Genomic DNA, 25,514 nt, shown 5'->3' on the forward strand with positions numbered 1-25,514 from the left:
CTTCTTTTAATGCTACACTCTAGATAGACCCCTCAACCTAGCCATTCACATACTGTACATATTTAGGTCAAGAGTGGCGTGTTGGGTGAAGGTCTGGGGGCGAGGTGTGGTTGGTCGTGGTAGTGGGGGATGTGTGCATATGCTGGGGGCCTGTGGCGATGGGTGGCACGCAGGTCCTCCCCTCTGTCAGCTCGTCACAGTATAACTGCAGGGGCTGGGTGGAACTGTGGCCATTAATGGGTGCCCAGGTTGGCAATCAGTCAGGCAATCAACCAGGCAATCAGTTATTCCTATTATTATACTTATCTTTAATAGAATAATTACAACTCCTCTCCTCTGAAACCCTCCCTCTCTATGTTCCAGCTTCTCTCCTCCTGGCCTTAAGCCAGCCTTATACATATGCGCACACACACACACACACATACATCCTCACATACTCACTACCCCTCACCCCCCATCCCCACCCCCATCCCAACACCACCTCATTCACACTCTTAGAGCTACCATCCGCACCCCCCCCCCCCCATCCCCCCTTCTTTTCATTCCGGTCATCAATTTCATCCCTGATAATCATATCTGTAATCATCCTGGACGCAAATCATCCTTAGCCTTTCTGTTATTAATGTTATGTTGTGTTATGTTTGTGGAAGCCAAGTCAATGTGATGTCTTGTTAAGTTACAGTATGTGTTTATGTAATGTACGTCTGTTTGTCGTATGTAGTGTTCATGTGCATGTCGTAGTGTTGCATTTTCTGTAATGTCAATGATGTTTGCAAATAAAAAAAAAAAAAAAAAAAAAAAAAAAAAAAAAAAAAAAGAAATACTCTTTTCTGATTGGCTGGCGGGGTGGCTTTTAATTCTGAATAACAGGACACCTAAGTAGATCTGGTAAAACAAGTTTAATCGCCGTTCCATATTAATGCTTATGAATGGTAAATAACAACCATAGTAAGACGACGGTTGAGACTGTAGGCAGGCTTCGCAACAATAAAATCAACTGTAAACAAGTTGACTGTCCACGCTATCGCTGTTATAGGGCCAAAGAAAGTTGTACAACAAGCTGAACTATGGGCTTCTTTTTAAACGGAGCCGCATGTTTCCTTTGCGTGCTATAGAGGCATGGCTTTACAGTGGCAACCGGGTGATAAGCGGAATAACGGCCTTCAAGGTTTGTCCTGTTATAATGGGATTAATGGACTCGGGCGGAGGCAACTCCGCTGTGCATCGGGGAGTTCTTTGCCCCTCGCCCTCGTCCATTAATACCGTATAATAGGACACCTCGGCGACCGTTATCCCTTACTTAACATTAATTAAATGACTGGACAGGCTACAAGGATACAAGGATACAAGGAAGTTTATTGTCACATGCATATAGTTACTGGAAGTAAGAAATGCAGTGAAATTATGTCTGGTGTCAGCCTATTTGTGCATTAATGGGGGGGGGGGTAAAAAGTGCAGTAGAAGAGGGGTTTAGTAGATTAAGTGGCAAGGGCTGCATAAAAAAGGTGGGCGAGGATTGGGATTGGGTGGGGGGCACCAACAAGGAGCACCCAAGAGCAAGGCTGTTAGGCTGTTACCTAACATGCCCTCTAAATAAGCTATTAGCAATGAGGTCACTTTTAAAGATTTTTTGGGGGACTTGGTGACCCCAAGATGACACCTTTGTTTGTAACTCTCCAATAGTGGTTCTTATGGAATTGTTTGCCTATCTTGCCATCCTCCATACTGTACGTGGAGGCAAGATAAGGGTCTTTGTTTGTCACTTTTCCAGATGATTAGAACCTTTTAATCATTGTTTTAACTATAAATATAGGCATTTTCAACAAAGTCCCTATAATTTAGAGCATTCTCTTGCCTTTCAGATGTTGAAAAATGACTAGAGGATTTAGCCTCTGTGTGACTTTATGAGGTAACACTTTATTTGAAGGGGTCTACATAAGGGTGACATGTAACCGTCATAAGAATGACATGACACGTCATGTACATTAAGGACACATTATTGATGTTTATGACTGTTGTCATAATGTGTCATTCGGTTTTTGGAATGTCAAGTTGACATTGTTTGGGTGTCATCATTATGACATTAGCCAAGATTACATTATTTGACGGGTCTTTGTCATGACAACTTGACATTAGCCAAGAAAATGTAACCCATTTACAATATTGTCATGACGACTTGACATAGCCAAGAAAGAAATGCAAGGTGTTTGGCATGATACTGTCATGACAATTGACATATAACTGTGTTGGGCCTGACTTATCTTCTAGGTTTGTAAAGTGAAGGGCCTGAACAATTGACTGTCATGACACCATTATAATTGTGTCATGAATACTTTCCTTGACCTCAACTACAGTGGTACAGTTTTGACTTGTCATTAAGCTGTCACAAAGAACTATTACACACCAAAATAGTTTCCTGACAGTGTCATGAATTGTCATGACAATTTGACATAACTGTTTAATTATTGCATGAACAAGTTCATATAACTGTGTTTGGCCTCACTTATCTTCTAGGTTTGAGAAGTGATGGGCCTGAACAATTGGCTGTCATGACGCCATTATAAATTGGTCATGAATACTTTTCTTGACCTCAACTACAGTGGTACAGTTTTGACTTGTCATTAAGCTGTCACAAATAACTATTACACCAAAATAGTTTCCTGACAGTGTCATGAATACTTACCTTTGACCTAAAGTACAGTGAACCATCTGAGATGTTTCCTGAACATGTCATTAAGTGTCATTACACTATCATGTAGGTCCTATTTCTGTACATTTTACATTTCTGGAACATTGAGTCTAATTTCAACTATAATGACAACAAATACTATACTCAGTCATGACTTAAGAGTTTATTTCAGCAATGCATTTTGCAAAACCATAATACATGGACATGTTACTATGCCAGCTAACCTAACTGTGCATGTGGAACATGCATTCAACTATTCCATACTAGTCTTTAAGTACCATTTCATTGCCATCATTTCTGCAGCTTTTTCAAATCATGCACGAGTCTACCCAACACACCATTAGATGACGGATTCCTAACCAGTAGTACCATTCAATTATTTTAAGGTGTGTTTTGAGGGACTGAGGGGTTCGATTCCCCCTGAGACGCCATATTTGTCTGTGTAAGGGGCACTTATTTTAATGTAGAGTGAAGTGCTGCCTTTCTAAGGAACTTTTCACAAGAGGAGTAGACAAATGAAAGTACCAAAATAGTTTACCCAGAACATATAGCCGGCATTTATTAAACATCAAATATCAAACAGTATGACCTTGTTTCTCTTTTCTGTCCTTTTAGTTGTGAAAATCAGTATTTCTCTCAGTTTTCAACCTTTTAAACACATGTTGAGAAAAATATAAAGTAAAATGACCTCAGAGCTCTGATAAAATAACCCCAAAATAATAATAAGTCCATCTACCTGGGTAGTATGGTTTTTTTTTAAGTGGTGAGATCTCGCGCTTATCTGTGGGCTACGATGAAATGAAGAAATATTGAGTAGAAGCAGTTCATGTCGCAGGCAAGATTATCATTCGCGCCCTCTGCTCTTCTGCCTCCCGTGTCCAATGGCGAATTTGTCCAATGGAACACTCTCAAATCATGTAGGCTATCCAAACAAAAAAACAACCTGCATAGCAGAGGGGTATTCCAGAAAGGAGGTTTAACAAACACTGAGATAAAACTTAACCTCTGGGTTGTCTGAACCTGTGGCGACTAAACCCGAGCTGTCGGTTCCAAAACACCGGTTACCAGTTAGTTCAATCAACCCTGTGTTAGATAACCTAGAGTTGTGCGCGTTCATGGCGAACTTATAAAGGCATCATCTATTGAGAGTCGAAACAATGAGTGAAACCGGCGAAACGAAGAGCACCGTATTTTTCAGAGGCGGAGTATAGTCGAGGCTTACGAGGAGAGAACTGTAAAAACAAAAAAAGAGCTTAATACTACTAAAATACTTAAGCGCCTGCGTCCGAGACCTTGCTTGGCAGAGAATAGCCTAACTGACCGTGTAAATGCGTACGTTTAGGATAGCCTATTTAATGTCAAAAGCACAATTAAATAATTCACTGGACATCACGTATTGTATTGACTGCTTTGAATGATGCTTTCTTAAACTAGCCTACCTTATCACAGATTGAGTGGGCCATAGAATTCTTTGAGAATCCCAAATGTAATTTTCTATTTTAACACGGGTTCTGCAGCTGTGGGCCAAGTTAAACTTTTGCGCTCCATCATCGGAAGGGTGAATGTCGGAAGGCATGGGTAGCCTATTGGGCACATTTGGAAAATTTAATAAAGTGATGCTGACCTGCCAGTTGGTGAAACTACACATTAATGATCCTCGTTAGCCTAGAAATCTAGACGCACCCTAGCGGCGGCAAATTAGTTTGCTCAGCCTGTACGTCTAGTATCGAACCATAGGGATTTCTATTGGCTTAGCACCGTGGATGTTCTCCAATCACAGCGCTCTATTTTGTTAGAGAGTCTTAAGGCGGGCTTAACAGGATAACGACAGTCCTGCGACTGCGAACAACAAGGAAGGTGGCTATGGCGAACGAAGAGCGGTTGTTTGAATCGGCGTTGGCGTCAACTTTGGAGGAGTTGGACTTGTGCTTTTCTTTGAAAGTTGAGCAACACAATGCACTTAAGTCATTACTTTCGAAGAAGGATGTATTTGCCGTTTTGCCGACCGGATACGGATATGGTCGTAGCGCTGGCCTATTGCATGCCTAGGCAGTTTGAAAGACAATTCTCTGCCCGCCCCTTGGATTAAGCGAGGTGAATGGTTCGATGCCAGACTATACATCTCAATGATATAGGATGGCCCCGCCAGGCTAGATCCTCGTGGGTTTGTGTCCAGGAAAACGAATGAAGTTGTGCCGGGACTGCTTTAGCGCAAGGCAAACTTTACGCACCGACCGACAGCTTGCCGATATGCTCTGCGTCTCCAACACTACAAAAACTCCCAGTCGGAGAGCGTGTGTAGCCTATTAAAAAAATATTTTATCCCAAATGCCATCAGCATTCTAAACCAAACTTAGTGACAACATGCATACCCGGCTGAGCTGTACAGCTATATTTAAACTTATTTATCAATTTTCTATAGGTCATGTTTCCCCTTTTTTGTACTGTACTTGTTTTAATTATATCTTCAATGTGTCTGAGATGTTGTTTGTCCATCTGTCTGGTGAGCAAAACACAAATGTCCACTATGGTGTAGGCTACATTAAAGATTTATTTTTATTCTATTCTAATCCACCATGCTGCTTTTCAAGTAGCCTATATTTAGGATTCAGCTGAAAAACTCTAGCGCTCTTGAAAAACTCGTTTGGAAAAGAATGGATAGGCTATCATGTGATGTCGTGGTCTTATCGCCCTCTCACGGTGAATTGCACGGATGAATATTACATGATTTTGTGCTTCTTTGTCAATCGGACCTTCCTCAAAATGAAACGCCATTGTGTGAAAACTGTAAAAATAGCGGCCTGATTGAACATGCACTGAAATAACCGAACATAATTGAACATAACCTGAACAAAACCTACCAGGTTAAGTTCAGAGCCTATGTTACCATAGTTACTTACATAGCCTGATCATTTTTGAGCTTTCTGGAACTGAAATCCCAGGTTTACCGTTTACTCTGGGTTTACATACCCAGTTAAGCCAGTAAACCTGCTTTCTGGAATACCCCTCAGGGCAACAATTCAATTCAATTACTCTCTCGATACATTTTAGCAGATCTGGGAATATAATTCATATTCATGAACTGTAGTAGCTTATTCTTATTTTTAATCTATACATTCACTACATAGCCTACATGAAACTTCAGCACTAGCATATCACGTTGTTAACATGGCTTCAACATAGCATGAAATAGCACTTCAAATCATTAAACTCATGTTCAACTCCGATTGGTTTTTAGCTTATGCAGTACCATCAATACATTTCCACACAATGCATTAAACAACTGAGTTACAGCAAAATAAAACTTTTACGTGCTTAACTCATTAAACACATCTATCACGCCATGTCTGCTACTAACATAAATGACGAACACGTGTAAAACACTCACCGGAGAAAACTCATACAAGTAAGTAAACTCCTTGTCGTAATTTCGACCCTTTGCTGTTATTCCTTCCTTAGAAGTAGGTTTGGTGGGAAAACCCCTTTTAACTAGCTCTTCAATGTTATTTTTAAGTTTTCTTCTCAGTGTGGAAAATCTAAATATGGCTTCCGCTCACTATCTTTCTGCTGTCCTTCTGCTGTTTGCGATTTCTATCTTCTTCTCTAAGAATCACTGTAGCAGTTTCCCCTCTATGCAGCGCCACCACTGCCACCTACTGGACAAATACGGTGTGCAGGGAAAACATAACTAAAAGTAATCAAGAAATTAGATATTAAACTAGAATAATGTAATCCTATTAGTAGGCTATTTTCGAGTGGGTTACATCTGCAATGCACCTTCAATATGTTGAGTATATCTAATTTATAATGGTGTCATGACAGCCAATTGTTCAGGCTCATCACTTCATAAACCTAGAAGACAAGTCAGGCCAAACACAGTTATATGTCAAGTTGTCATGACAATATCATGCCAAGGAAAATATTCATGACACAATTATAATGTTGTCATGTCAATCAATAATTCCGGCCCACCACTTCACGAACCTAGAAGATGAGTCAGGCCAAACACAGTTACATGTCAATTTTGCATTTCTTTCTTGGATAATGTCAAGTTGTCACGACAACGGTTTACATTTTCTTGGTTAATGTGAAGTTGTCATGACAGAGACACCCTCAAATAATGTAATCTTGCCTAATGTCAAGTTGCTATTATGATGACACCCAAACAATGTCAACTTGACATTCCAAAAACCGAATGACACTTAATGACAACAGTCATAAACATCAATACTATGTCATTAGTGTGCATGACATGTGTCATGACATTCTTATGATGGTTACATGTCACCCTTGTGTAGACCCCTTCAAATAAAGTGTTACCCTTTATTTTCATACCATAGTGAAAAAGAAAGTCATGAACTACTTCTGAAAGTTCACAGACACTCTGATTAACTTAAATAAATTCAAATTAGTTAGGAAAATGCTTCTGTTAGGTTTTGTATATAAGATTGTTCAGGGGTGCCAATAATTGTGAGCAACGTGTTTTAGTTAAAAATATTTATTTCTTTGAGATTTTTCTATTTTTTTTTTCATTGTGAGATTACAATAAATCACCAACAGATTTTTTTTTTTTATACCGGTTTTTAGTCAACTTTAGCAGAGGTGCCAATAATTCTGGAGGGTACTGTATGTAGCTCTACCCCAGTGACTGTTTTTCTTTTGTTTATAGAACTTGAGAACAACCCAACAAACAGATATTCTAGTGTATAACAGAGGGTAAGAAAAAAGCAGCATATGCACTAATTATGACTACAAGTGCATTATTGCAGCTGTGCAGTAATCAAAGCTGCGAGAGGTTTGGAGGAGTAGGCAAGAGAGGAGATAGTCAGATATGTCATAACCAAATATAAGCGAAAGAGAGAAAGATGGACAGATATGCGGCCTTTGGAGCCTCTGGGTCAGGAAGCGTTGCTGCTGGAACTGATATACGAGCAGGAAACGGGCCAAGCGGGAATGAAACAGTGGGCAGCAGAAACAGGAAGTCCTGCGCTGGCCTCCTGTCTGTTGTGTGTTTGCTCAGCCCACAGCTCCTATCCCAGAAGCCTCTCTGGAGAGCAGCTGGAGTGGTGGCTGCACGCCATTGGCCCAGCATGCACTTGGGCCTGACCAGGAATTCTATCAGTGTGACACATGCAGTAGTATTGGTTTATGATAATGTACACTTCGGTTTCATGGTGACTTCCACAGTAAGTGTTTTGGGGGTTTATTCACATGACCAAGAGATTCACAAAGCAGCCCATGAACACATGCAGTAAGGCAGTACTCAGCAACATACATATATGTATACATACTGTATTACTGCTGACTCATTGGGGGTCTTCATGCATGTTGTATATTACCCCCTGAGATATGGAAAATACATGCCAGAGGTTTCAGATTTCTTTTACAGGCTTTTTGTCTTCATTCAGGTATAGAACAGCCTTTGTTCAGATAAGACAGTGATATGTGAAGAGTAAGATGATATGGGAGAGAGATAGGATTGAGATAGATGGGATTGGGAAACAACCGTGAATCAGATTTGAACTCAGATCCCCATGAGCAGATGAACCAGAATGTGGTATGGATACTGCAGCCACTTGTACCAGAGCTGAGATTTAAGATTATTTTTGTTTTGGTGTAAATGCTGGAAGGACTTTTGTCCCTGGTCAACTCTGGAAGACTGTCATGTCTAGTGTGTTACAGTTTAGCTTGCTCTTTCAATGATTAGTTGTTGAGTTTGTCCTCCTTGGTTATATGTTGTTTGATCTTATTGAACTACACTTGCAGAAAATAAAACTATGACATCATACAACCATAGCATGTTAAATAGTTATTTTCAGTAAAATATTTAATACTGACAGTAAACATTCTCATTTGTGTTGTTGTGTAGTAAAAGTGTAGCTTTTTTGAGCTATAAACTATGTTAGATTATTGTTTAAGATTTGAAGTCTGTTTCGATGGATTCGAGGTTGGAGGGGCAATTAATCTGGGACACTGAATGTGACTTTTAAGCATTTACAGGCTACGACAACCGGGGGGAAAGGTGCCTGTAAAACACAAAATGACACACTTGTTGACTGCTGCTGTTTAGGAGACAAGTCATTTGCATCTGGGAGAATATGAATTTAAGTGAATGGGTGAAGAATGCCCCCTGATCACCAGTACAATACACTCAAAAGATTATTTTTTTAAATTTGTATTAAAGCAACAGTAACATCAGCAGTCACATTGGTGCAACTATTTGATATGTGTGCATCATAGACTGTATAGAACATATATAGTCTATGGTGTGCATGCATTGGCTGACATTCCAACAGCTGTGTTGAACAAATCAGGACAAAACAAGGGGCAGGTAGGTTTCACAGAGTGCAGTGCTGAAATGAACAAACCTTCAGGCTTTTGACAGCATATTGGTTCTGTTGTCATAACCCTCTTGGTCACATGCTCATGAGCCAAACTAAACAGTGCTGTGATAAAAATCACTGGAATACCACCTGAACAAATCACATCTGGTTTTCAATGCAGTGAGGATGTTGGTAGTTCCCATTTCAAAATGGATGGGATGTTCAGATGCTTATAAGGAACTGTATAGATGCAAAATTACCAGAGTATGCACCATGTGGTCGTGTGTGTGTGTGTGTGTTTGTGTGTGTGTGTGTGTGTGTGTGTGTGTGTGGGGTGGGGGGGGGGGGGGTATAAGTGTATGTGAGAGAGTGAGAGTGTGAGAAAAAGATGTGGGATATCCAGACAGCTGGTCTAAATCTTTGTTGTGCCAAACACCCGCATCTTGAGTGAGTAGACCTTGTGGACTCCATGGCTATTGTTTTTGTGTCAGTTGTTTTTCCTGACCAACAGAGCGAAGCTACTGCAGCTGTCCCTGTGGAGACCTGTGACCCTCTCCACACCAGCCATGTCTGTAACATCTGCAACAATAGGGACACAAACAAACAAACATGCAAGCACATAAACACGCACATATCACCATGATTAACAACAACAATTATTGTCATTATGAATCATGATTATGATAAATTACACTTACACTGCATATGTGTACACCCATCACAGTGAAGAGCTAATTTTTGCCACAAATAGGCTAAAAATGAAGCTGCAAATGAAACAAAATGAATGAGGTGAGAAGGAGGTTATGGAACATAACATGTACTAAAGAATGTACATATTACTCAAAATGAAAATAATCAAACAAATTAAACAGATTAAAATGTTGCAGAGTGAAGATGGTGGAAAGCTATCTGAAGAAAATTCACTTTTTCATGCAGACTTGCTTTAAATCTTGACAACTAAGTAACTTTTACACACACACAAACACAGGCGCACACACCTACACACACATGTGCGCACACGCACACACACACACACACACAGGCGCACACACCCACACACACGTGCGCACACGCACACAAACACACACACACACACACACACACACACACACACACACATGACAGAGGGGGGGATTACTCCATTGTTTTTAGAAGCTCTCCTTATTTTCTTCACAGCCACCAAAATGGTGGTCACTGCTTTGCGTCACCTATGTGATAGCAAGGACTTAAGTGTCTAAATCCCAAGTGCTGCATAATTTAGAACTTTTAGCTACAAGTCATTTTAGAACAAGTATTAAGTTCAGCCTGTTGAAGTGTATCTTAGCACAGATACATAAACCATTTGAATTTATTCTGAGATCATTCTGAGTCATATAACTTTTGTGTTTTTTTTTGTGTTCCGTGTTCCAAAGAAATAATTGTTGACATTCTAATTTCCTCTGACGGTGATTGGGTTAAGTCAAAGTACAAAGAGAATGGGGGGATGACTTATCTGGTTACAGAGTTACTTATTAACCAGACTAAGGGAAACTATAAATGTAAAGACACAATGCTCTCAGACTCGACACAACATGGCTCTCCCTCTGTCTTCATCCAGGTAAACAGTTCTATCCCTCATTACACTTTGACGTAGCTGTGATATAGCAGGAGCTGTTGGACTAAACAACGTCAGATTCCTGGTAAGATGTCTTCCCAGCCATGTTTATGGTGGGTGAAACTGAACTTTGCACTTAGCATACAGTGTGCTTGCACTGAATTCATACCTTTCATACTTTCATATGTAAGTGGTCTAACACTTGATTTCAGAATTCAGTCTAACACTTGATCTTAAATGTATCATTTAAAAGTATCTTTACTAGATAATCTATGAGAGGTGAACAGGATTAGGAATGGTCAGTGTTTGTGTTATGCTACATTTAGTCTAACCCGTATAACACTGCATGCCTTTCTGTTTTGAAAATAAGATCAGGTAAGCCGTACATGAGGTGATCTCTCTTCTAGTTTCCATTCAGAGTGGAATACAGAACTGGATTGCTCTTCATGGGGCTGCCTGTAACAACTTTACAGTAACAACCAAAGGTAAAACAAAATACATAATCTGTTCCCTATTCACTCTGTTTATCAAGTGTTAAGGGGCTAATGGTTTCATGTGCTTGAGGGTGAGAATTAGCCTTAATATAACTAACTTGAACTAAACACAGAGACACAGTGATTATATTGTCTGAATTGCATAAGCTAATGGAAACCACAACATACTGTAGTTGAATCTTTGTTTGTGTCTTATCTAAGTGTATGACATAACATGAAGGAAACACAGGAAATTGGCCTCTCTCTGTGTACTGGGTGGTAAATTACAATGATATCATGTAATCTACCTGAGATTTAAAGCAAAGACAAGAGATTGTGTATGTACATGGGGGAAGGGAATTACTCTTGGGCTTGAGCAAGTTTCACCATGGGGGTCAAGTGAAGGACTCTTTGTGTGAGATTTCCGCACTTTGTGCCGTCTGACGAGACGAAAGAAGCCTGGGGAACACATTAAATTCCACTCTGAGTAACAACTGGTCAGAGTAAGATAAGGCACTGGGTGTCTGATGTTTTACTGTGTTGGTGGGAAAGATGCTTATTTTGCAGGGCCAATGGCCCACATAAAACTAGACATAATATAGTATGACATAGAAAAGCTTGCAGACATGATTGAGTGATATGTTTGATACGTTTTGTGTATCAAATATATTACGACAAAGAGAAACTTACAAATTGCATGAGCACATGATTTACTACGACATACTATTACATCTCTGGACTGTTACTTAAAAAAAACAACAACATAGAATTACACACACACTCACTCTCTCTCTCACTCTCTCTCACTCTTCCCTTTCACACACAAACAAACACACACATTCACTCACACACACACACAAACAGCCACTCCTGCTTCACCTCACAGGCTGCAGGGTGCAGCGTGATGTGTTGTTGTGCCTGTGAGCAGAGTGGGACAGGAAGAGATAATGGGAGACCCTAACGAGTGTTTACAGCCAACAATGCAGAATTCAATAGCAGGAGGGAGAGAGGGGAAGAGGTCTAATAACAGACCAGGCCCCTCGCTGAAAAATGGCTTCTGTGCCAAGAGGGGTCTACAAGACTAGGGGTGCACACGTACACACAGACCTATGGGAGGCATAGGGCACTGTGGTATTGTAACACTTTCAGACCGTGCAACTCTATAGTCAGTGTGAACTGTGCAAAGTGTGACACCCACAGGTGGACCGTGTAGGTTCTTTAAGCTGTTTTCAACATAACATTGACCAAGTGATCAAATTGCCAGTGAGAACAATAGCATGAAATTCTTGCAACAGCAGTTTTTATGATCGGCAGACACTTCTCAATGTGCTCAATGCTGAACATGATTTATCATATTTCCCAAGTTACTGCAACACTGCTCCACTTTGTGCACACTGTTCAAAAGTCAAAAAGTAAAAACAGGAGACACTTTCCTCCTTGACAGAAGTTCTGTTCAAGAGGTATTCAAAGTATCTTGTGAAAATGCCTTACAAGTTCTCATGCGGACTAAGAGAACAGAGCTTTTTGTGTTTATGTAATTTTACAACATAATTGTGTGTGTTGAGTTGTGCATTCTGTATTGAAATCTTTATATGATGGGAACTCTATTGATGTATGGGTGGAACAGCTAGTAAAGTTTGAACACTGTTCTTATAGTAATTAATTTATAAAGAGAACTTATTGATTTTGGCTGGAAAATAAAATAGGCAATGCAAGACATTTTACAGAACCAGAAAAGAGAAAATGAAAAGGCTAAGTCTGGTCATTCAGAGTTTAAGTTCATGAGAATAGAGGTCAGACACAGCAATAAACTAGACTCATTGTGATCATCCCCAAAGGACATAGAGTAAATCATACTGCCCAGCACTAAAGTATGACAATAGATATTGATTTTCTTTTAAACTGCTGGTTAATGTTGACTCTGACTCTTTTCTGCCTGTTATGGAAAATCTTTCATTTACAGTGACTACATTTTCAGACTGCAAAAAAGAGGCCATCATCATTAGTCTGACTGGTATTTGTTATCTTTTCTCAGGAAGCAGGGGGAGGATGGGGTCATGGGGTCACCTGCTCTGTGTGTCGCTGCTTCTGTGTGTTTCTGCCACTGTCACTGATGCCTCTCTCCACACCGTGGGCCCATGCTTGGTGGACACAGGCAAGGTGTGTGGAAAACATTGCTTTTTTGCCCCTTTTGTTCTCCAGACCACTGAGTGGATAACAAGGACTGGGAATATCCTGTTTGTAGGCACAAATTTCCTGTTTTTGATGACAAGGTGACTCTGGAGCAAAGTCTTGTCTAATGTGTCACGGCACGGGACCTTAGTGTGTAATGATTTCATTGCGGCATTCTTAGTGTAAGCCCTTTTGGTCCTTATAAACATATCCAGAATAATCATTTGGTTGGTTAATATATATTCAAATGAGCGATCGTCAATGAATGATTTAATGAACAGCTCATCAGCTATGGTTTAACTTCAAGTTTGTCCGTATATAGATCCATTTAATTGTTTTGATTGTTTAATATGTATGTATAAGTTAGGAAAAGTATTATTAATGTCTTTAGTGTGTCTGTATGACTTGTTTGATAGATATTTACCTTGTGTTCTGATGTTACAGAAATATTAAACAATATTGTAGACATGGGGTTAAATGTATTCTTCCTGTGCAATTCAGGCATCATTCCACTGTGGTCAGAAGAAGCTCACAAAGATTCCAGAAGAAATATGGACCAATGTAACCAGACTGGATCTCTCAGACAACGGTCTTATCCTCAGCCATCCTGACACTCCGAGAACACTGCAGAAGTTTGAGAAGCTAGTCCACCTGAATCTGTCAGCTAACTACCTCCCCCTGCTGGACAGAGGCTTGTTTAGCAACCTCCCATCTCTGGAAGTCCTAGACCTCAGCAGGTGTCAGCTCTCTGTAATGGACACAGAAGCCTTTGAAGGCTTGCCCAGGTTACAGAGGCTTTTTCTAGGGCACAACAGACTGCAACCTTCAGTGTCTACCGCCTTGAAGGAACTTAGAGGTGTCTTATCCTACCTGGACCTACAAGGCAATCCTCGTGACAGTTCTGCACCATATGATGAGCGAAAGGGAGCCCAGAAAGTGACCAGATTCAAAGCATCAAAAGGACATGTACATGACCATGACTATGAAGGTCAGGCCTATTATGTTCACCTCAGACAGCAGCCCATTTAACTTAAGTATTTGTGTGATAACAATTTGGTTTGTGTATAACTCTCAGGGTTTAAGGAAAAACGTATCAGTGGTAAAGTAAACCACAGAAAACTACTAGCTGAAGATCCCTTCGCTTCAACCACTCCAGTTCCAAGCACAACCCTTAATGGTAAGCATTCACCTCTCAATACACTAACAACGATATTTTATATAAAGCTGTGGGTGACACCTCTTTTTCCACTGACAGACACTGCTCCTGTTCGCGTTCCCGCTCACAACTGGAAGTTTCTAGTGGGAGTGCTGATTACAGCCATAACACTGTCCATCATTGTTGCAGTATTGGCCAAATGCAAACTCCTCCACCAGTACCTGGCCAGCTATCGTCACTCACGGTTTACTAACATCGACTCAGAAAGCCACTATGACCCAGATGTGTATGAGGTGGGCTTCGCCTCACGGGGAGGAGCAGCCACGATATCAAATGGAATAGCAGATCATGATGATGAGGAAGAGGAAGAGGAGGGGGATGAAGAGGATGATGATGGCTTCATTGAAGACAATTATATACAGCCAAGTGAGAGAGAGAGGGCGGCAAGAGCTGCACAGCAACAGGTGAAAGAAGAGGAGGAAGATCTGGATGATGATTTGGAGTTCACCATTGGATAAGGATTTTTGACTTGTGGTAAATTGGATTGAAATGAAAGTGTGAAGGAGGACCAAAAATCCCTTTTCTTGGAAAAATTGTACTCTCTCATATTTGGAATTATGCTTTGTAAGTTGAGCTGAACTGTTCTGAGCTGCCATAAGCACACGCCCACTAATGGCACACTTACCAACAATTCAATGACATCCTTACTTGGATAACCTGTAAAACAAAAATAACCTCTGATTGCCACTCTGACTTGAAAATATGCACTCCTTTGTAAATAGTTTGACTAATGTCTTGTGACAGTTTAGTGAACCTTTCACTCCAGTTTTGAATAAAATATTTTCCTGTTTTTGTCTTTCTGATTTCATGACACATTTCTTGTTCAGTTTTGCAGTTTGGCCTCTTTTAGGCCTCTTTTTTCCTTTAGCTTAGTGTGTTAGTGTAACTCACTTTGTTATATAATACAGTTTTTCTCATTTGCTAAAACACAATTTCTGAAACCTTGCTCCGTTTTCTTAAAACATTAAACACAAAACCTCAGCTTCCAGCACTATTTACAAAACCTCTGACTCCTCTTGCAAAATCAAACTTTCGCTTCAAAACAGTTTTACTTGTGCTTAAAATCAAACACTGCTCTCAAATCATAAACAAAGTGATCAAAATGATATACACTATCAAGCAGTCAGTAAACTTTGTTCAAAACATATAGTTCTTAAGGAGAAGTACATTTTAATCTCAAAACAAATTTCATATTTTTCCGTCATTGTCTTTTGATGAACGAAAACATCAAGTACTTTGCTCTGCTCTGCATTTTTTTGTTCTTCCTCCTCCTTGTACCCCTATTTTTACAGTACCTTGCATCTCACAAACTTCTCTTCTGATGCAACCAGTCAAAATCTATTGAGCAGTCAATACTGTAAATAAATGGAAAGCACAATGTTAAGGGCCATACGTATACGTATTACAGTATTGTACAGTATACAGCCTACAATGCACTGTACTACAATGTCCAATATTAATCCTCTTTCTTTTGAGTGGTTGTGTTTAATCAATGACATGTGTATGTCTATTTGTATTTCATTTTTGCCACTTGTGTTTACCAGTATGGATGCATGTGCATTAGAGCAGTGTTTCTCAAAGTGTGGTCCGGGGACCACTGGTGGTCCGCAAGCTATCCCAAGTGGTCCGCGAGCAGACGTGGTAAAATATAATATAGATGAGTTGTTTGCAATATTGAACCAACTTGTATGTAAATCCAAATAGTTCTGCAACACTGCCTATGTAAGCTATGCCAATTGATCATGAATAAATCATGAATCCTCTGACAAAAAGCATGGTGCAAAGACAATAAGCAAGGTGTTTCAATGAGTAGGCCTACTATTTTTTTGTTTAGCTAGGTGGTCCGTGAGGTTTTTTATTTATTGGTTAAGTGGTCCTTGTTCTGAAAAAGTTTGAGAAACACTGCATTAGTGTTTCTCAAACTTTCCCAGTCCATTGTGTTTTGAGAATGAGAATGTGTTCAACGCTTTGTTAAAAAATTGTAGGTGAGATCTGCAAATTGTGTTTTGTGAAATGGTTTAAGGACAACAGACTGAAAAATTAACTTAATGAGTTCAAGCAACTTAGAACTTTCTTCAGCCTATGGGTTGTAGTGTTTTAGCAACTGAGAAAAACTGTAATAGGGCCATAGCAAGCCTTTTGAAATTGGGTGGGGGTAGGGCCATAAATATCCAGAATATTTCCTTCTCTCCAAAATAATTCATGAACCATCAGTAGTCATTGAGCAGGAAGACGTGTAAAAGTTAATTCATCACGCTATTGTATAGGTTGTCAAATCTGATTAAGCACTTGCCATAATGAACTGTAGACTTTGCCCTTTAAATTTGGGCTCGGGTTTTGCCAAGCCGCAAGCCATGATTCAAACTGGGAATCGATTCGAGGAAGTCATTTTGCAAGACTCCAGTGAAAATTGGAATTAGCAGCAATGTTTCAAGTTCTGTTTCTAGCAGATGCAGATAGGGATAGCGTTCAGAAAAACAACGTTATTTTTGAGTCATCATCTTGGTTTAGCCACGATGTACTTGTCAGCTGCTTCAAGGATAGAGAGAAAGTTTGTATCGCATATGGACTCTGCCTTCTGTCTGCATTTGTGTCAGTCGTCGCATGCTTACTGTGAGTAAGCTACACATAGGCATTCATCAGTGATCTGAACATATTTTACCGAATCACCCAATGTATCTTATAAACTACTCTTTTCTGTAGCCTGACATACCAAAGATGCTATTTGAGAAAGCAAATTACAGCCGACGCTGCCATCTGCGCCGTCTATTGTGTCCTTGGTCATTTGTGCCACAGTGTTGGAGCGTTTCTTTCCAAGCAGTTATCCTTTCAGGTGAGATGTAGCCTATTGTGTAATGGTAGACTTATGATGTAGCCCTATTTTAGGGCATTAAATGTCAATGTTCTCTTTGGTTTATATACAGGTCATAATGGGTGCATTTTGGGCAGTGTTGGATTTGATTACTTTCTTCGCCGTCTTGCTCCCCATGTGCTTGTTTTTTCACTCGGAAAAGGGTAAGCTAGAGGACCCTTGAGCTTCTTATTCTAATTCCGTTTGGGAGCCTCCTAAAAAACAAATATATGATGTGTACAGTAAATGTTTGATTGAAGTGCCACCTCTTACGCAACTGTAGGTCAGGTTTATATATAGCCTAGGCCTATATTGTTTTTACAAGAATGGCCGATTATGTTGATTGCGAGGACGGGTTCTGTTAATGTAGGCCTACCTTAAACTGCTGAATTTACTTTCAAAACGTTAACTCTTAGACTTGTTGAAATTACAATTACTTGTTGAAAGGTTGAAATGTTTAGCAGTGTGGTAATTCACCTTACATTCATGATGTCCATAACTTCTCGCACATCTGATTGGCAATGGATATGCAACATACCATAAGCTAGAACATCTGCTGTCTAATTAGGAAGGAGGATGAGGAGGATGAAGAGGAGGAGGAGACAGAACCTGTTGAGTGTGTGTCTCCTGTTAACGGTGGTTGGAGGGGGAATGCACCTGACAGCCAGGAGTCATGCCCACCCTGTAGACACCTATGGTCCTTACAGGAGACGACTTTTAGGTGCCATTGTTCATGTGAGTCAGAGTCATATGAAATGCACAATTAATACTAAGTGAATACTCTAGAGGTCAGTAAATACACCAGCACTCCACAAGGTATTTCAGCTACACAATTTGTACAGTTAGTTCCAACCTTAATCTAAAAGGCTGTATTGATTTCAATAGACAGTTGAATTTCCCCTGGGTTGTACTGAAACATTAGAATATGTAATATAAACAGTAATGACTGTCTACAGTTGATTTACTGGAGGCCTATAGATATCTGAACAGCCTGGTCATGTTTTCATATCCAATGATATTATACAAAGAAGGTTAACGTGTCAATGGTGAGCAATTTGAATATTGTTTTTTTTTAAATAAAGGACAGTTTGGAGCTCCTGGGTTACATACTTGGTCTGCTGAGTTTTGTGATTAGCTGGACGTCCCGTTTTCCAGCTATTGCGATCGTTGTAAGTGATGCAACATCTGAAATCCAGAAATGTCATGACTGACTGGTAAACATACAGTAACATTATATATTTCAGGTTGTCACATGTAATTAGTTGACAGTTAATATTGTTCATATGATTTTTAAAAATAAATTATTACAATTTTGACATAATAGAGTTGTAAATAAAATGCCTCTAAGATAAATATTTTGATATATCCTTTAAATTACCTTTTATGAACTGCTTGTTACATTGACAAAAATGCATCTTCCTAGTACAATAGAAAGCAAAGAGGAACAGTTCAGTCCATGGCTGGGATTCTGTATGCTGTGGCTGGTGGCCTTTACACAGCTGCCATCTTGATCCATGACACAAGACTTTCATTTGTTGTCAAAGCCTTGCCATGGATTATGTCCTCAACATGTTGGGGAGTCTTGGAATTCCTTGTATCCTTTGCCTCTTTTAAGCAAAAATAGTAATGGTTTTACAAAGCAAATGTGAGTGCAAAATAAGTGGTAAGACTTTACGTAATTTTTTTAATGGAATTCTGAACTATTTTGTTTTCTTAAGCTATGGGATGGCCTATCCACCTCACCTGCTTGCCCATTAGGTTGACCAACGCTACTCAAACTATGATTGTTACTCTGTTCTCTTCTGACTTATCGGGTCATAAACCCTAGTCAGTAGTATATGCAAACAAGACTATGAATTGAGATTATCAAAATTCTTCAATGCGTCAATGTCATGTACAGCAATGAATCATATTAGTATCTGAATTTGTATCCAATCAGCATAATTCATTAGGCCTACTTCACTGGAGCTCTGAAAGTAAAATGTAATGCCCAGGTTGCTTAAGTGCCTTAAGTTCTGACCCCAGATCCTGGCCCTGTCCCTTAGCAGAAGGAGATCTGTCCGTCATCAGACGGTGAGATCTCTCAGCTCAGACACTGTGGCCTTGTTGGCTAGTGGCAGCCACACAGGGAAGGGGGCCAGGAAACGCAAGGTAAATCGCCATCCAACAATTTCCTATATATATATATATATATATATATATATATATATATATATATATATATATATATATATATATATACACTGCTCAAAAAAAAATAAGGGAACACTTCAATCATACACTGGATCGGTACTCTGACACTGTTTGGCTCTGAGCACAAGTAAAACTTTTGAGGCGAGTGTTTTATTTTGCAAGAGCTGTCAGACATTCTTTGAATGTTTGAGAATGGAGAAAAGGGTGGAATGTTTCAAAAAATGTGTTTTAACAATTGTGGAAAACTGTAAGTGTTCCCTTAATTTTTTGAGCAGTATATATATATATAACATTATGCATTCAATAGTGCAGCTAGTGCACTATGCATTCAATAGTGTAGTTGCACTATACTAGTTGCATGCATAGTTTCTGATTCAAATACAACTATAGTAATAGTAAAAAAAAAAAAAACTTTGAGAGCCGTAAAGTGTAAAAATATAACTGGTGTTTTTAATTGCTTAGCTCCAGGACAAAGAAGATGCACCTCCTTTTTACCCAACAACTAACTGTACTCTACCTATGAGGACTGAGATGGGACACTATATGGATGTTAACATTCAGCCTGTACGTAAGGTGAGTTGTTAGCGGCTCTGACACAATCTACATCTACTATAGTCTATCTGGACCAGGGATTGGCAGTATGTATGATGCATGTATTTAAAATACCTATTTCAAATACAAAATTAGTATTTTATTGAGCTGAAGAAAATGGCATCGTACTTTGTACAAAATACTTTAAAGGTGTGTACTGTATTTCTGTAGTTTAAAAACGTTGCCAAATATTTTTGGTAAAACCAATACTTTTGGTGATGTAATGACACTGATGTGATGAAGTTTAATCGTCCAATTGAAACACGTGGTACTGTTTATGTGGTTGCCATCCAACATTGCTACACAATGAAAAATGTGTATGCCCCTTGATGTCAATTTAACACCATTTAGCGCTTACACAGTACCCAATTAGTTAAAGGTGCTATGTGTAAGAATTGAGGTAAAAATATCTAAAAAATGAGCTACACGTATCAAAAGAGAAGAAGAAATAAGGGCGATGATGTCATTAAAAAAATGACAAGGTATAGTGCAACAGAGATATCAACCTGAATTAGCATGCTAAATTACTAGCCACAGCCCGACAGGTGTCATAATACCAGTTTCGGCCACGGGAGGCGGTATGCGGGCAACATAACCGCCAGCCAAACTGCAATACACGTGTCTCGGTTGTTACTCTAGGGTAGACCAACTCACTTTCTGGAGGTATACTGCCCCCATCTTTTATGGAATGTGGAGTATGAATTGATTTTTTGCCGGACATTACACATGGCACCTTTTAAAGGTGCTCTAAGCGATGCCACACGTTTTTTAGGCTAAAACATTTTTGTCACTTACAGCAAACATCACCTCACCATCCGCTATCTGCCTGTGTCCTGAAAACACTGTAAAAAACGCGATCTGTGGACAGCCCAGGCTCTAAAAACGGCAACAAAAACAACCTGGGCAAACCTAGCCCATAAAAATATAACAAACTGTTCCAACAAATCACAGACGAGATGCTTGTTTAGGAGAGTTTCAATTGCACAGGAGGGAGGGGGAGGAAGTGGCGAGCTAGCTTTTTGTTTTGTTTGAATGTCAACAGAAATTACGTTACCCAGTATAGTTTAGAGCACCTTTTAAAAACAAACTAAAAGGGTCATCCTACCTGATCCACGGTGTTACACAGTGCAATATCAAGCCATCTGGCCATGCATTGACACTGACAGAGTCCGCACTTTGTACCACTCGACCAATTCAGTTGTGACTTTTGAGTGCATCTCTGATAACAGTATTTAGGCTATGAGATGTAACACGTAGGTCAGCATAGTTGATCTGTTGACTGTTTGCAGGTTTATGGCATGTCTTGTAGGCAGAGAAAAGCTGTTGCTCTCAAACACTGTCCACTTAATCAACAGAGTCAGTGTACTGATGAAGGAATAGATTAAATAGACAGATATGGAATAGACCAGTAGCTGGGTTGACAAATAGGCGGGGCAGAGTCTGATGATCAAGTTTAGGGGAAAAAAAGCACACTAAGGTCGGTCCACAGAGATTTTGTTCATTTTTACGGCTCTTTCTTTCTATGGCTAGGCTATGAGCGAAATCTGGGGAATGGAATCCCATAATGTTAACACTTGCGGTCAAAACACCATTTTTTTCATGCATTATTAACCTATGGTTAACCTACTTAATGTTATTTTATTGGGTAAGGCTATTTGCACACCTGGTACAATTAGCAGTGTATGCTATTCATACCCTTGTGCAATAAGAACGAAGTGAATTCTATTCGTACCCCGGTGCACACAGCAATGTGTTCTATTAATACCCCGTCTGGTACAAATATCAGTGTATGCTATTTGCACCCCTGTGCATTTATTCTGGCATATTGATCACACAATGTAATAATAATAATTAAAAAAAAAACAAGCAACATGTTTTTTTGTTGTTACGTGAGCAGAGGTCATACACTTTTTGCTAAATGCACTGGGGTATGATGTAACAAATATACAGTAATACATATGGATGTAGTGGGATTGCAGTTCATTGGCTTTACAGGAAGATGGAGATTTGATATTGCCCAACTGATACGATGGATGTATCCATTATCTTGGCCTTGATCATTGTAACGTGGGGGCGTTAGCTCTGGGGTGCGCTGGTGCAGAATTTGGGAATTGTTTTCACTCACCTGGTATGCACTCGGATATAAGTGGGAGTGTGTTGCATTTCCTCGGTTTTCATGGCCTAAGCCAGATAAACAAACCTGTAAAGCCTGTTCAGACGTGTCTGTGGGTTTCGGGGAAGAACAACACTTTGATATTCCTTTTTGCAGAATATAGAAGAATCTTTTCTTGAAATAGAATGGAACACCCCTACATTTTCTAAGAATGATGGACAGTTATTTAAAGAGTATTTTTAGTATTTCAAAATACATGGCATAGTATGGCGTGGCTACTGTATGTTGTACTTCATTTTGATACACTTAAAATTAGGGTATTTGCTATTTTATTTTAAAGCACATTTTGATGTATTTTTGTCCATCCCTGATCTGGACCAGGGCAGAAAATATGATGGGAAACACCATTGTTGAATATGTACTCACTGTGAATCTGTTTTTGATGGTGTAAACTTGCACAACACCACCAGGTATAGGCTATACATGTTTCTTTTAAAAATGTTAATATCAAATCAGATGATTTTTTTTTAACGGCACAAAGTAGCTGAAAGTGGTGACTGAAACCATGCTTCAAATCTGTGTTTCCCTACCTTGACCGCTGTTGCAGCAATTGCTCAGTAACTTTGCATTTATCACTGCATTATGTTAGTTTACCAGTTTCAAATGTGCTCAGCTGAGGGGATAGAAGTGTACAGAAACACTGCTTGCCACATTCAGTGGAGGAGGGGTTCTATAAAATAAAATGAACATGTGCTGCTCTATATCATGTCTCAGTATTATGTGGTTTAATATCAACAATATTAAATTGCTGCATCCGCTTAGAGGTGCATTAGAAGCAGTAACAAACCTAGTTTAGTCGGATTCATCATGGAGTAATACAGAGAGGATTTCTATCACATCAATGTCTTGACTTCCCCTTTGAGCACTTCACACCTGTTTGTTCTGCAGGTGTGTCTGAAGGAAGTGAGGGTGTCACGTGAGGGTCAGTGTGGGAGTGAGCCACTGAAGAGGACGGTAAAAGTGGTCAGGGTCGATGACGCCTGTTCCTCAGGCAGCTCTTCAGACTCCTCCTCATTCTACTCTGACGACCTAGAGGTTAGCAGCCATTTCCTCACCAGGCAGTTGCAGGCAACGGTGAATGCATTCTCTTATGCACTGTTTTTTGTGCAAATTGAGGTTCAGCATGAAGGCACATGAAAAAAGTGTGGAAATACAATTTGTTCATCACACCATGGGAAGTTTTATATTGTCAAACTCAATTTAAAAATTCAAATAAAAATGGCTCACAACAACATCAAGCAGAGAATATCCCTAATATTCAGGTTTAAATATTTGGATGCAAGTATAGATTATGCCAATAGATGGAGACAAATTGAAGAAAATTACTGACTAATGTTAAATTACAATGGGTTGTATATGTATGCTTAATAAATATAAACATTTTAAGCTATAAATATGGTCCTGACCAGTAAGGCCTGTAATTTGTACAGTAGAGATATATAATTTAACAGTCTGTGAGAACAAACTGAATCCCATAATGTGTTTTCATTTAGGTGTTTCAAAATGAATGTTTGTATTAAAATGTGTGTCGTTGATTCTTTTTGTGAATATTCTCTGAGATTTGGCCATGGAGTGTTTCCTTATAGTGAAACATCGCAACCTCGCTCTGATCATGCCAAGAACTTTCTCAGTGACTCCCTGAGAAGGCTAGTGATGGAGGATGTCATTTAATTCGAAACAAAGGCAAAAGAACTTGGGAGTGCTAACAATTGGTACTTTATGCAATTCACTAAACAGGAAGAGGCAACGCATGTGAGCCTCCCACAAACAAAAGTGTGGCTAGAATGTGGCACAATGCTTTTTACTTTTCATGTTCCAACTTTGTGATAATCAGCAATTTGGATGTTTAATAAGATTTCATTTTCTAACATATTTCTGCTTGTTTGTAATTGCACTAATAGAAGACCAATAATGGGGCACTTGCTCTTTGCTCAACTTTGTACAGCTAACAAATCTAGAGTAGATATCTCTGTCTATATTTTATTGTCAGTCCTCAGCCCTGGCAAAGGTCAAGGTCGTCTGATAGGATTCAGCAACACATCTCACTCATATGTATACGCCTTATCTGTTCCTAAAACTTCCCCCCAAATCGTACCCTGGATTCTGGGTCAACTCAGTCATTGGACTGGTCATTGCGTGAAATGTGATTTAAAAAAAAAAGTCAACTAAAACAATATTTAGCAATTGACCAGTAACTACAAAGACGTGCACTGTTTGTGTTACTAGTAGTCACTCTGATCAATCCATCTTAGTTAGTCCGGTTAAGGAATACTTTCTCTGTCACTTGTCTTGAGCAGTCTCATTTGGACTTGAGTGGAATTGTGAAATAACCCGATTGTTCTTCTGTTAGAACGTTATGATTAAAGTCCGGGGCTGGCCCTTTGTTCCGGAAGTGGTACAATATGGTGAGGCAGTCCATGGGGAGTAGGACTCCTTGCTCTGCTATTTTTGGGAGTTTAGATTAACCTTGTCTCTGAAAGCAGCATTAGAAAGACATTATGAGGACTCCCTTTCAAAGGAAGTGACTGTCTAGACATGAGCTTGTGCTCCATTTAGTGTGGCACTCATCTAGATGACCATATCTAAACACCTCTTTTGTTAGGGTGGGCAAATGTCCAGTTGGCGGACATCCAGTGTATCCATGTTCTGTACTTTATAAATGTATCCCATGGCTAATCTGTTATTCTCATTTCAGTGCCCTGTGTCAAGTCTTAATCATGCATGTTGTAATACTTCTAAAACAAGTTATTGGTACATGACTGATAGTTTGTAACGATCTTTACTCAAATTGGTCTCTTCTGCACAGTGGGATTTTGAGGAGGCAGCTTCTACACAGTGGTGCAAGGTTTCAAAGGAGCAGGACTGCATGGAGGCTTTTCCTCTGCAGCCGTGGACAGTGAAGCCAACCCTGACCGCCAACACCCAACCAGGCACTCCCTTCTGCTCTTATGACAAGGGTCTGACCATAAAGATGGCTGCTGACGAACTGACAGACTGTGAGAAGACTGAGTCATGCTCTGGGAAATAACTGGAGAGCCCTTGCCGACCAACACCGCAATTTACGAGCATGGGCTACAACTAACAACAGTAGAAAACAACCTTGCCATGTTGTCATAGGATTACATTATATAATAAAACCGATCATAATGATTTATCAATGCTTAATTGGTTTATTTGAATTGCTAGTGCATATCACAGTTTGACACAAATTACCCAACATTTCTGTATAAGTATATACT

The 25,514-nt window shown here is 39.6% G+C and overlaps 2 protein-coding genes and 1 long non-coding RNA gene across 4 annotated transcripts; 2 read left to right on the forward strand and 1 right to left on the reverse strand.

Annotated features, from left to right (window-relative positions):
* Window positions 1-3,219: 3,219 nt before the first annotated feature.
* Window positions 3,220-6,312, reverse strand: LOC121678318. The gene is made up of 2 exons (XR_006021210.1): window positions 6,078-6,312; window positions 3,220-3,596 (listed from the first exon to the last, which is right to left on the reverse strand). It is a non-coding gene; the product is annotated as an uncharacterized LOC121678318 (long non-coding RNA).
* Window positions 6,313-10,573: 4,261 nt separating this feature from the next.
* Window positions 10,574-15,263, forward strand: c12h1orf210 (chromosome 12 C1orf210 homolog). The gene is made up of 6 exons (XM_042057753.1): window positions 10,574-10,609; window positions 11,014-11,091; window positions 13,115-13,239; window positions 13,753-14,239; window positions 14,327-14,428; window positions 14,507-15,263. Exons 3-6 carry the CDS (start codon window positions 13,129-13,131, stop codon window positions 14,923-14,925), a joined length of 1,119 nt encoding a protein of 372 aa, XP_041913687.1. The 5' UTR covers window positions 10,574-10,609; window positions 11,014-11,091; window positions 13,115-13,128; the 3' UTR covers window positions 14,926-15,263.
* Window positions 15,264-16,798: 1,535 nt separating this feature from the next.
* Window positions 16,799-25,429, forward strand: tmem44 (transmembrane protein 44). 2 transcript variants are annotated; one of them, XM_042057708.1, is made up of 10 exons: window positions 16,799-17,080; window positions 17,171-17,300; window positions 17,392-17,482; window positions 17,887-18,053; window positions 18,401-18,487; window positions 18,742-18,912; window positions 19,344-19,469; window positions 19,974-20,084; window positions 23,164-23,349; window positions 25,082-25,429. In XM_042057708.1, exons 1-10 carry the CDS (start codon window positions 16,893-16,895, stop codon window positions 25,301-25,303), a joined length of 1,479 nt encoding a protein of 492 aa, XP_041913642.1. In that variant the 5' UTR covers window positions 16,799-16,892; the 3' UTR covers window positions 25,304-25,429. The 2 variants fall into 2 exon arrangements, with proteins under 2 accessions (XP_041913642.1, XP_041913644.1); XM_042057710.1 differs by having other exon boundaries at window positions 23,164-23,310.
* The last annotated feature ends 85 nt before the right edge of the window (window positions 25,430-25,514 follow it).

Source organism: Alosa sapidissima, chromosome 12, assembly GCF_018492685.1.
Source record: "Alosa sapidissima isolate fAloSap1 chromosome 12, fAloSap1.pri, whole genome shotgun sequence".
Classification (NCBI taxonomy): Eukaryota; Metazoa; Chordata; class Actinopteri; order Clupeiformes; family Clupeidae; genus Alosa; species Alosa sapidissima.